Here is a 12,644-nt window from a genome sequence, read left to right as displayed (position 1 = left end):
AAAGGAAGAATCTCGTGGCCCATTGTTTGGTTGAAAAAACTGGTCGCTAATGGGAAAAAGCCACGGTAGAAAGTAAGGACGCATTATTTGGGGGGGCCGTGCCATGAAACCGAATGAGATTCAGATTTGGTTGGAGGACGGAAAGAAGCCATTCACCAATCTCATTCACAAAAGAAACGTTTCACTCATAGTGACTAGACCAAAGCAAAAAAGCCAACCCAATCCGACTGGGAGCGACACCTGTTTTATGCAATTATGTGTTTTACTGTATTATCATCTGACTATTCACGTTGTGATAAGAGAGACGATCCATGATTGTTTTTAGAACCCAATTGTCCCACATCATTTAGTGTATCTTAAAGGCGTTTTAAGAGCTTTTGCTTACCTTTCCCTTCCAATCCGATTTTTAGGGGCAATTTTTACCCTTAAAATTTGTATTAGAGTTTACTTTCACCACGCAACCGAGCGCAACTCCATGGAAGGAAATGAGAAATTTTTTAGTGTGTCTGGAACATGGGGTGAAACACCACATGTCATTACATAAGTGTATGAAGGTTTTATTTTTCAAGAGTCCCACCACTTATATAATGACATGTGTATCATCCCGTATTCCGAGCACGTGAAAAACCTGTAGATGGGACCGCCTCAAAGGAAGGAAAGGGCTCCTCTAGGTCAGTGTAGAAAGCAAAACTTCATCAAACCTCTAAAAAAAATCAAGCCACTTGACTGAAAAATAACTCATCAATAAATGAAGTCTTTATTGAATCAAAAATTGGATGTGATCCCCTATAGATGGTTTCACAAAACACATATTCTTGTTAACTTGACGACCAGTGGACAAGGTTTAGCACAAGACAGTAACTAGGTAGAGAACCAAACAAGAGCTAAGACAAAGAAACTTGATGAGCTGATGGCTAAACCTCGAGGAGGGCCGGAAGTTGAAAGGGGCATCATTTGATCTTCCTTGATTAATAAAACTCCAATGAAAGCATGCCTCCGTGACGTGTGGTCAAAATATAAGGGGTCCAGAAGGAAAAGTATACATTCTTCCGTTCAAAAGAGGGGATGCACGAGTAATGTCCAACTATGAAGATGAAATTGTGTCGTGCGGTGTTATTTTCTCAACAGCACCCATTCTCTGAGGAGGCCACAAAATGTGGGTAACCCTTCCTTGAACTAAACCAAGAGGAATCTGCCAACAACAGCTTGTTTAAGTTAGCCAAAGTAACATAGGTTTAGAAGGAAGCCAAAAGTAGCCACATTTTCAAATTATTTTGCACAATATCAATTCTGATGCGGACAACTGAACTGAAAGCAACATCCGAAACAAGGTCTTAGAATACGTCAAGCATTGGATTCTATCCATGTTTTCCAACGACAACAAAATCATCTAACAGAGCCATGAGTTGCAAACTTTTTCCAAAATGCCAAACTAATTATCTATATAGCATTTCAATTTTATCGTGTCCTGAAAAACATATTGTCTCATTTACAAGCCACAAGCTAACAGAATACAAAAACAATTTCCATCCTACTCCACATTCAAAATTTTCAGAATATATATAAACAAGAGGAGTGATTTGCCATACAAAATACAAAAGTAAATTCAAATACCAAGTCAGCTTATGGTTTCATATTTGGGCACCAAATCAATATAATTAAGGCCACGATGAAAGATTATACTATCGTTAAACTACTTATTTTTCTGGTGCACAAACTTAGCAGTTAGGTATACTTACTGGTCCAAACGATCTCGAATCCAGGCTAGAAGATGAATTGTCCCCCTCAACCCAACAATGTCCTTCTGGAATTTTCACCACATCATAGGAGTGACGCGTTCCAATCCACTCACCAGGTAAGGCAGTTATTCTCTTTATGTGACTCTCCTAGTGGTTACTTGGGGAGCTGCAGAATGTTCCCTCAAGCTTCTTGTTATAATTCACTAGGCACAAAAAGTACTCGAGTAGTGTTTGGGGCAGAAATTACCGGAAAACTACCACGTCACCATGTGAGAACTTGTAGTTTTGAAGACACCGTTTGTCGACCAAGACATAGTCATCTGCAACCAAATCACAATCAGACCACAAAACAAACCATTATATTGCACAACACAACTTAATGAGATGTCTTTCAATATACCAACCAGTTGGCAAGCCCATCAAAGAACTCGTTCCAGGGTTTAACGTAGGCGACATAGAGGAACCCCGCACCGGAGCAACACTCGCAAATCGATCCGAAACATATACACCTATAATCCCACATGTGAAAAACTTGTTGGCAAAATTCCACAAACCACTCCGAGTTCCCATGTCCAGTTTTTCTTCCGTAAATACTCACATTTCATGCCAAAAATGCAACAATCTGTAACGCTTATCATCAATTTTACCAAACATAAAATCAAATGTGCAATGTCGATAGAGTAAGAAGATTTATACAAGCAAAAACAGTAACCAGTCTCTCAGAGGCAAACAATCAAACACCTGGTGAGCTGAATGGACGAGAGAAGCCTCCTTCGCCGGTGGTAGTCTTCGTTAATGGAGATAAGGCGGGAGGAGGTAGGTCGTGTACCGCCGTCGCGGACTTGTGATTTGGGGGAGAAGCAGTCTGGAATATGTTTCGGCTTTTGATCTAAATATCAGATGCTTTTACCTCAAGGAATTTGAACTGGGTGACAAAAATTAAAAAATCCGGATTCACGCGGAATTCTCTTTGTAGGATTTAGGAATCGTGAATTTTTTTCGTTTATTATACATCGTGAGGTTAGAAATTATTTTAAATATTTTTATTTAAAATTAAATACAAATAGTACCTGATAAAAACTGATCGCACGATATACGATGAACGGATACGATTTACGAATCTCTAAAATAATCTCTGGATCCTTTTAGTAAGGAATCGAAGCCCAATCCAATCATAGAGTTGAAACTCTCAATTTTTATTTCACTGGTTATCTTTTTACACAAGTGATATTGGTGCGTTGAGGGGAGGAGGGGGGAGTTCGAATTTAGACCAGGGTGTAGTGATCAATGCTCTATGACATTCGAGCTATAAGTCACTTGCACAAAATCATTTTCCCATGAAAAAAAAAATGACTTCTACTAGTTGATCTATTGTAGTTTTGATTTATTTATTTTACAAAATGGTAAGTTAATTATTCTAATTTATATGGAATGAGATTATCATTCTTTGCAAAATTATTAAGTTGTGTTATCATTTTGGGAGTGGGAGATGTAATCTCGAACTTGAGTGAAAGGGGTAGACACACTATTACAACTAATTGGTTTAACCTGAATATGCTATGTGTTGATGCACAAAGTCATTGAGACTTTAGAACAATGTAAGGTGTTGAGTTTGCGACATTCGTTCGTTTGTTTCGGTTACTTAGTGAGAGGACCTTCTTTTATAGTTAAGGAGAGTCTCTATCTTTCGTCTTTTATTCTAAAGTTGACACGTGTCGTATTGTGATTGATATCTTGGGTAGAGGGAAACTCTTATACTTCGGCATAAGCATAAATCCTTTAGTGGGTCATTGAAGGTATGAAGTTGATCGGTGCTTGGTAGTTTCGAGATTGGTCAAATATGGTACAAACACTATGTATTTTTTTTTCTTCAATTAAATCCATAATTTTTCACTTAGATAGTGTAATTTGATTTTATTTACCCATAAAAACATCTTATAATCGATCGATTGGTTAAATGAAAATTTTCTTAACTATGGGCCATACAATTATGTTTTATTTTCGATCAAGTCCTAAAGTGTGGTTTCATTTGCAATAAGTTAAATGCCTTAATATTCACTTAATATTACATTTAGTGACATTATTTTTTCTTGAAAGTAAGAAATTAAGTTTAAACTCTCATGGATGACGAGTTCAATACTAATTTATTTGTCTACATTAAGTATCAAAAACTCCTTACACTATTCTCACTCGCTACTTAAGTTAAGCAAATTCTTAACTCGAGATAAATTGTTTGCCGTCCAAAGCAAGTACCATAAAATATCAAACATGCAGTCATTTAGCAAGTAGGAAAAGCTCACATGCCGTTGCTTACACTAATCCTTTGACCACATTACAATCTTTACAAGCTTAAGCATCACAAATCATGATTCATCTATGTAATTAACGGTACATAATTAATCATTGTCCACTAATTAAAAAACCAAACATGATATGCACGTAGAGAATGGGCGGTCTAAGAAGAGAAGGCGTCGATGATGGTAGTGTGGAGCGGGTCACTCAAATGGGTAGCCCAGTTGTTAAGCGGGCCCTTTCCGGTTACGGCGGCCTGCACGGCAAACCCAAGGAACCCAACCATGGCGAGGCGGGCGTGCTTGATTTCAGCCAGTTGAAGGGTGGCCTTCTTTTCTGGGTCGGCGGCAAGGCCCAACGGGTCGAAGAACTTGCCACCCGGGTACAACCTCTTTTCCGGGTCGAGCTCGGCGTTCCTCTGGAACTCGATGTAGCCAATCACTAGAACTTCGATCCAGATCAATGTGGTTAGTGAGAACGGGAGTGGCTGACCCAAGTAGGATGAACCTTCGATGAGCTCCACCTGTAATTAGCGTTAACTGTGAGGTGAAAAGACAAAAATACACCTAACTTTTTTTTTTTTTTTTTTTTTTTTTTAAACAAATGATATTCTACTTTAGAAGGGAGAGTAAGTTAAGCTTGACAATAAACTAATAATAAGATGATTCAAATTTATCTTTTGGCAACGATTGAACAAATGATTTTCTACTTTAGAAGGGAGAGTAAGTTAAGTTTGACAATGAACTAATAATAAGATGGTTCAAATTTGTTTTTTTGGCAATAATCGATACTAAGATCTTTCACTTATAAATGAAGAGAAATATTATTAGACTGTAATAAATGACAAATACACCAAGCTATTCACATACCCATTTTTATCTTTCACTCGTTCTTATTAACTTTTGCCGTTTATCTTATTTAATTCATTCTAACGGTTGAAAATTAAAAAAAAAATATTGCAAGTAATAATGAGTATGTATATGCACTTTGATTTGGCGCCAAATAAAAACATGCAAAATGTAAGCTACGTACCTTTCCGGCGTCTTGCCATGTGATCCCGGTGAGGGACTCAACAGTGAGAGCACCGAGCGTGGCGAGCATGGCCCACCTTCCATGAATCAGCTCGCACTCCCTAAACCTCTGCAACCCAAACACCTCCGTGTAAGGCTGAAACGGCGTCGACTGGACGTCCGCGGTTTCGGTTCGAGTCCCGATGATGTCACCCGCCAAGTTCTTGGCCAAATTTTGGTCCAACCCGTCGTAGTCGTACTGCAAATACTCCGCGGGTTTGCCCAAACCGAACGGGTCGAACCCATAGTCGCCCACCAGGGTCCCGTCCAGCCACTCCGGAGACTTTGCGCCTGGGTACCAAAGCGGGCGGTCAGTCGAGAAAGTGGGTTTTGTTGATTTCTTGGGCGGGGTTTTCTTGGAACCGAATCCGAACCGGGCCTGAACCCGACCCGAGTTCGAGTACGCCTCGGACGGGAGGCGTGTCCCGATGAAGGAGGATGTAGCGGCGGCAGCAGCTGTGGTTGTTGCCATGGCTATGTGCTAACGTGCGCCGGGGGTGGAGGTAGGATGGAGATTATTGCAATGTGTGTTTAAGTGAATTTGTTTGGGATTTTTATGCGGAGATATGGAAGTGAAGTATTGTATCGGGTTGGAATGGATGATCCGGTGTGGCGGATTACTGGCCCTTGGATTGAGAAGAGTATCCATCTGACGGATGTGAGGGTATCGGCCTTATCTTTGCCTTATCTGATGGTGGGGTTTGGGAAATTTGGACATCAAATTGACTGTTTTCTTTTTGAGATGATTGTGGCATTTCTTGTGGTTGAGTTCACAAGTACCCTAAAATCTAGTTCGTTTTTCTTGTGGTTGCCACTTCCTCGGTGAGTTTCTTCTGTTTCATATATGTTTTTGTAAGCCAACGTTTGAATTGTATTTTAACTGTAATGACAAGAGCCGAGTATGTGTAAAATGTAATTTATCCAAACTCCGATTTACAAGAGCCGAGGGTGATAACTAACTAATCAAGGATTGAGGTTAAAAAAGTGATTTGACAGGTAACTAGAACTAGTCGTGAGCATGTGAATTAGGTTAGCTAAGGCGTTTTCGTAAAGCTCAATCCACAAGTAAAGGACCCAAATCTTTGGTGTAGCATAACCTCATAAGATTGGAATGCGGGGTTCCAAATCTTTAGTGTAGCATAACCTCATAAGATTCGAATGCGGCATTACGGTGGACAAACTCAGAGACCATTGCTATTGATTTTTATTGTCAAAGACTAAAGTGCAGAGTTACGTCAATGTTATGGACCATTTTAGCTAAAAAGCCATCTCATATTGAATGTGTTGCAGGATGAGAATGGAAATCTTAAGGAATACGTACTTCATGAGAAAAATCTTGGACACCCAACGGGTCACGACCATATCATCAGTAGAATACTTTTTACAAAAGAAACAAGACCAATATATTATAATCTTATCCAAATCCATGCTTGTCCCATTTTATAACCGTACTGAAGTTTCTCTCTTACTTCATGCCTTCATGGCGAAGCCAATTATACCCACCCCTTTTGGATGTTAATACATTAATAGTTAATGCTATGTTCGAATGTTTAGGATTAGATGCGTCATTGTCTTTTTAAGAAAGCTTTTGCATAAGTAACAGGAAATTGTAATGAATCATGTGCAAGTCACTATCGGCATGGCGTCTACGGCGGTCTGGATGCTGTCAGAAGATCTTGATCGTCATCTGTCACCGGAGTAGACTGTTGTGCGTGCTGTGGCACCGCGTCCTCCTCCAAACAGGTTCCCTTTGGAAGAAAAATCGGAAGTAGGTTGCTTATGCACCAAGTTCTGCCGTGCCTTTCCACCAAGATCTGGCATGGCGGATCACGGTGCGTATCTTCTTAAACCCATTTACAAACTAACGAAGAGAGGAGTTCAAGAATAATTAAACTACAAATGCTTACGCAATTTGATCAGTTTGTTCCCAATTGGGCTTCTAGATTTCGAAACAGAAAACAATTTTCATGCTTGCTTACAAAGATAAAAGAACCTCTAACCTAACACAAATGACATGTTAGTATCGTAATTAATTACAAATTGAAGAGAAAATTGTCAAAGTAATGCAACTCTATTTACACTTTCCAATATAAATAAATTGGAGATACGGAAAGAATTGTAATGAGAATTTCCCAGGTGATATTCCAGCCCCTGTTAATTGCCCTTACTGATAACAAGGACCGAAACAACATGCGAGTATAAACCCCTTATCGACGAAGATCATAAGAAACATACGCCGGATTTGGCGCAATGAGAGGAAGCTTATCAATGTACATGAAAAGTCTCTTCGAATTCTCCCTAGAGATTGCAGACAGGTCAACAATCTCATTGTTGCTGGTGTAGATCCAAAGATCACATGAGTTGACTCGTTTCAGACTATCCCGGCAGAAGGGGCATGATTGAGACCGTGTACGCCTAGATAAATCAAAAGGGAAATCTTCTTAGCCAAGGAAAAAACAGACACATTAACTGATGTAGCCAAGGAAAAAACAGATATCTTAGATCCAGATTATATGTGCCAGTGACTATTTGACCGTGGTGCTATGTTATCACTTAAGAGAACTATACAACATCACTTTCAATACATTCTTAATACGATGTATGTTGATTGCTAAACTTGAAAGTATATGGATCCAAATTATCGCGTTTCAGCCTATCTATGTGCAAGTGAAGATTACTTGAATCATCAACCACTTGTGCACAAAAAATTGAACACAAACAGAAAACTTTCAGTAAGAAAGATGAGAAATCAAGATCAACAAGCAAAAGGGGATAAAGAAGGAGAAAGTAACAGCTGGTTACCAGTTTCGATAGCACTTCATGCACATAGAATGACTGCAGTTGGGCAATACAACCTTGCTGTTCATCTCCATGCAAATACCACATTCTTGTTCTCGCTCTAAATCAATTTCAGAGAGCTTTCCTTTGACTGCCTCGTCTTTTCTCTTGTACTTGGTGGAAAGGATTTCTTTTTGTTTCCTATCTTCTACCTCAGTCAATCCCCTCTGAAGTTGCAATAACGAAGGAAATATCACGCCTGATTTGAAACAGTCAAAACGGGATTGCTAAAGAGTTGTACATCTTTGTTTTATAAACACTTCTGTTCAAGAATTCTAAGAAAAGAATACAAATTGCTTTCAATTTACTTACCGTAGAACTCTTTTAGACTAGCTTTTCTTTCATGAATAGACATGGTGGTCTTCCCATCCTCGTACACCTGCGACAAAATTGACACCATCACAACAATGACAAGAAGCTACAATTCTTTATTACCAATACACCAGATTAAAAGTTAGATGGAGGGGTCACTACAATTCACCTTGTATATTAGAATTCTAAGCAATCCCATGGATCCAGCAAGGTGACAATCGGTCCACTGAATGAGAAACCAAAAGAATTGCGCAGCCGGGCTGTAGGATAATCTCATTTGGAAGCAGGCCCCATCATTTTCCCTCGGATAACCAGAAGCCCTGTATGCACAAGAAACATTAAATTTCAAACGGATAAAACCTACAAGATACAACTTGCCCTCTATTTCCCTCAGAAAATTCCAAAGCAAATGACATCAAAACAAAAAAAATTCGGAATCTAAAACATTTGAATATGCAGTGGGCCAACAAAAAGTTCCCAGATTGGCTAGGATGAGAACAGGATGAGGGTATTATCCTCTATCAAAATTAACTGCAGATTTTGAAGTTCTACAGAAATAAGTTACCCAACTTGAAAAAGGAAAATTTTGGTACAGTTGAAAACACCAATAATTGCAGCTCCACAATTCCCACCACACAAATCAGAGTAAAAGCTGAAAGAAGCAGCTCACATCCCTCTCCTACACGGCTACACCAATTAGTATATAGAGTTTGAACATCAGAAACCGAAATTCCACAAGTATGCTAAGAAATTAAGAATCTATAGCAACCAGCCTACCATCCACAAATTAAATTAATTGTGAATTGTGGGTTTGGAGCAGAACCGATTGTTTATAAAACAGGAAACTTTCAATCCATATCGATGAATCCCTAAATTACAAGGACACGAAAAAATATATATCATCAGAAAGCTCAGACCCTCATACAGTAACAGTAATAATCAGTGGTGAGTTGTTCAACTTTTACCAAATGTCAGTAAATTCTGTAATGCAAACAACATAAAGAAATCCAGAAGGATGAACAAATATCAAGTGAAACAGATAACCCAAATTCTGAAACATCATCGAATTGCTAATACGATCTTTTTCCATCAAAATCCCATAAACCCAAAAGAAAAAATGGAAATTGGGAACGGCCCAGAATCTGAAAATTTACAAAAATTAACAGAAACGTATGAAATTTGAGAGAAAGAATTTGAGTTCTTACAGAGTGTTGGCGAACTGGATATCAGCTTGGAGCGCCTTGAGAGAATCCTTGAAGGACTTTCGCATTTTTCTTTTCCTGATCGTTTTTACTCTTTTCTCATCCCTCCCATAAAAAGCTCTAAACGTTCATCACTCCACCCACCTCAAATCCTCTCTCTCTAAAAGCAGCAGAAATATACGACCCTTTCTCTCTCTAGAACCGGAAAAATCTGATCAAAATTTATAAAATTGGTTTTTGGGGTTGTGAATTCGCAACTGCTAAAGCGTTAGAGAGAGAGAGAATCGTGCACAGTGAGAAGGGTTTTAGAGAGAGAGAGAGAAGGGTTGGGGCTTACTTGATTTTCGCTTAGAGCACACGTAAACAGTATTAATAGAGAGAAGAAGCAGAGTATGGAACGAAAAAAAAAAAAAACAAAAAATTATTATTTATGAAATGACACATTTGCCCCTTTCCTTCCCGCCTCAAGATTCATGACAGACCGTTCCCCGATATGTTTCCATCATCACCCTGCGAGTGGCCGTTTAGCCTACCGACTTGCCGTTTGCCGGTTGTTATTCAGCGACAGCGACGCCGCCGGGGCGGTGGGCAGGTGAGGACAGGGACGATGCTAAATCCGGGCTGTGGGTGGGTGACGGCAGCGGTCGTCTTGACGCGTGGCCTCCATGCATCACGATCTGGTTCAACCGTTAGTGAGTGGGTCCCGTGCTCGGTGGTTGTTGAAACCGCGACGTGTCGTGATTGGTGAAATGGTAGGGACCACCACATTCCCAGCCGTTTGCTTTCAGCTTTATTGTTTATCATGGAGTCCGGAGTGTTATATTATTGGCCCATTAGTCCCTGTAATATAGGGACTCCCACAATTTGGTGCCTCGTCGATTAGATATTTTGGGGTTTAATTGGTCAACAAGTTGGGAACTGGATCCTCTCCGATCGGGATCCTATTGAGTGATAAACACGAATTGTTGGATTTCGATCAAACGGTTATAATTATTATAATTTTAAAATGAATTTCTCTGTTTGTAACCGTTGGATCGAAATCTAACGACCCTTGTTTTTTGCTCAGCAAGATCTTGAAGATTTGCCTTGAGGAGGATCCAAGTCCAACAAGTGGTACCAACAAAAACAAAATAAATTCTTATTACCTTAAAAAAAAAATCCATGTGATAAGTGTTCAGATATACATGTAAATTTCACCATCAAGTATAGGTAATCGTTTACGGTCAACCAATGTTTAAAATATTGGTATATTTACAGTTAATCAGTGTTTAAAATATTGGTATCGGTAGAAATATCGATGTGCAAATTTATGGAAATATCGATATCGATATTGGTTACCTTCAATAGACATAATGAAAGTTGCTCAATGTTAAAAACACTTGTTTAAACAAAATATAAAGTTTCTTTGTTATTAAATAGATGTGTCGAAAATATCGACGAAATTTTTCGATTTTAGCCGAAATTTAAGAATAACTGTAATTTTCTGATATTTCAATGAAAATATGGCTCATATTGAATAAATTTCAAACACTACAGTTAACACATTAACTATAGTTAAAATAATGTATGCATACATTAGGAATAATGGTTCCCAGCTGGGGAAAGATTGAGAGATACATATCTACAGACGCCATGAAAAAGGTGGCTTCTTGCACAGTTGTTGTCCATAATCCTGTACATATATTAGTTTAGAAATTAATTAGTGTCCACCAACTTTGTGTAATAAATTTACTTAGCAGAAAACATAAAAATAATGAATCACGATTAAGGCATTTGTTGTTATGCTACCTCGAATTATATATGCTTCTTTGCACAAGATAAGTGGATTGGAATTGGGGACCGACTTGAATTGGGTGGAAAATGCTTTATAATTGGTAATGTTCGTCAACTTACAAAGACAAATGGTATAAAATGATCATAGCAAAAGTTGATGACAATAAAATGGGTGCATTTTTGAGATTTATGTCTATTCATTATACATATCTTAGAATTTAAACTCATTTAACCATGATAAATATGGTGGTGACAAAAAATATTCTCAAAAAAACTTGTGTTAAAAATAAGGGAAATGCTATTAACACTCAAAAAATCTCATTTGACACTTCAAACCTTCTATAATTAGAAAGAAAAAAAAAACACTTATGAAAAGTATAGAATGAGATTTTGAAGTGCTAATATGTGACATCCCACATCGCTCAGGGGAGTGATCCTTATATGTATATTCTCATCCTTACCTAGCACGAGACCTTTTGAGAGCTCATTGGCTTCGGGTTTCGTAGGAACTTAGAAGTTAAGCGAGAAGGGGGCTAGAGCAATCCCATGATGGGTGACCCATTGGGAAGTTGCTCGTGAGTTCCCAAAAACAAAACCGTGAGGGCGTGGTCGGGGCCCAAAGCGGACAATATTGTGCTACGGTGGTGGAGCGGGCCCAGGAAGTGGTGCCACCGGGGCCGGGATGTGACAATTTGGTATCAGAGCCTAACCCTGGTCGCGTGTGTGCCGACGAGGACGTCGGGCCCCTAAGAGGGGTGGATTGTAACATCCCACATCGCCCAGGGGAGTGATCCTTATATGTATATTCCCATCCTTACCTAGCACGAGGCCTTTTGGGAGCTTACTGGCTTCGGGTTTCGTAGGAACTCCGAAGTTAAGCGAGAAGGGGGCTAGAGCAATCCCATGATGGGTGACCCACTGGGAAGTTGCTCGTGAGTTCCCAAAAACAAAACCGTGAAAACGTGATCGGGGCCCAAAGCGGACAATATCGTGCTACGGTGGTGGAGTGGACCCGGGCCGGGATGTGACATAATACCAGTTCTCAAAAATAATTAGTAATTTGCATTTTCGAGGCACCATATAGAAGAGCTGGTAAATGATTTTCGAGAGGCATCATCTAAAAGAGTTGGTGCAAAAAATAATAGTTTTATGTGGTGATACTTGGTACCTGATTTTGCAGAGGCATTATATATAAATGAGCCGGACTTTCCTTTTTTTTTGGTTCCATTTTTTTTGTTCCGAGGTAATCTTTTGGGATATGGTTTGTACATTGTTGCTTGGTTGCAGCAATTTCTTCTTTTCTTGTATTCATTTTCTTCAAGTTTCACTAGGCAAGTTTTTGTTTTGTCCTCGTTTCTTGTAATATGAGGAGTAAAATTTTTGTCTCCATTGATTAGAGAAATTTTTTATTATGATCG

At 39.1% G+C, this 12,644-nt stretch overlaps 2 protein-coding genes and 1 pseudogene across 2 annotated transcripts; all 3 read right to left on the bottom strand.

Annotated features, from left to right (window-relative positions):
• Positions 1–784: 784 nt before the first annotated feature.
• On the bottom strand, positions 785–2,627 carry LOC137744156 (uncharacterized; annotated as a pseudogene).
• A 1,344-nt stretch (positions 2,628–3,971) lies between these two features.
• On the bottom strand, positions 3,972–5,648 carry LOC137744747 (chlorophyll a-b binding protein CP29.1, chloroplastic-like). Its single transcript, XM_068484538.1, has 2 exons — positions 5,064–5,648; positions 3,972–4,554 (listed from the first exon to the last, which is right to left on the bottom strand). Exons 1-2 carry the CDS (start codon positions 5,571–5,573, stop codon positions 4,195–4,197), a joined length of 870 nt encoding a protein of 289 aa, XP_068340639.1. The 5' UTR covers positions 5,574–5,648; the 3' UTR covers positions 3,972–4,194.
• A 1,505-nt stretch (positions 5,649–7,153) lies between these two features.
• On the bottom strand, positions 7,154–9,808 carry LOC137745980 (E3 ubiquitin-protein ligase AIRP2-like). Its single transcript, XM_068486017.1, has 5 exons — positions 9,457–9,808; positions 8,421–8,571; positions 8,252–8,318; positions 7,904–8,138; positions 7,154–7,516 (listed from the first exon to the last, which is right to left on the bottom strand). The coding sequence occupies exons 1-5, from the start codon at positions 9,519–9,521 to the stop codon at positions 7,309–7,311; spliced, it is 726 nt and encodes a 241-aa protein (XP_068342118.1). The 5' UTR covers positions 9,522–9,808; the 3' UTR covers positions 7,154–7,308.
• Positions 9,809–12,644: the final 2,836 nt, after the last annotated feature.

This window comes from Pyrus communis, chromosome 9 (assembly GCF_963583255.1).
Source record: "Pyrus communis chromosome 9, drPyrComm1.1, whole genome shotgun sequence".
Lineage (NCBI taxonomy): Eukaryota > Viridiplantae > Streptophyta > Magnoliopsida > Rosales > Rosaceae > Pyrus > Pyrus communis.
This window is presented reverse-complemented; position numbering and strand designations above follow the sequence as displayed.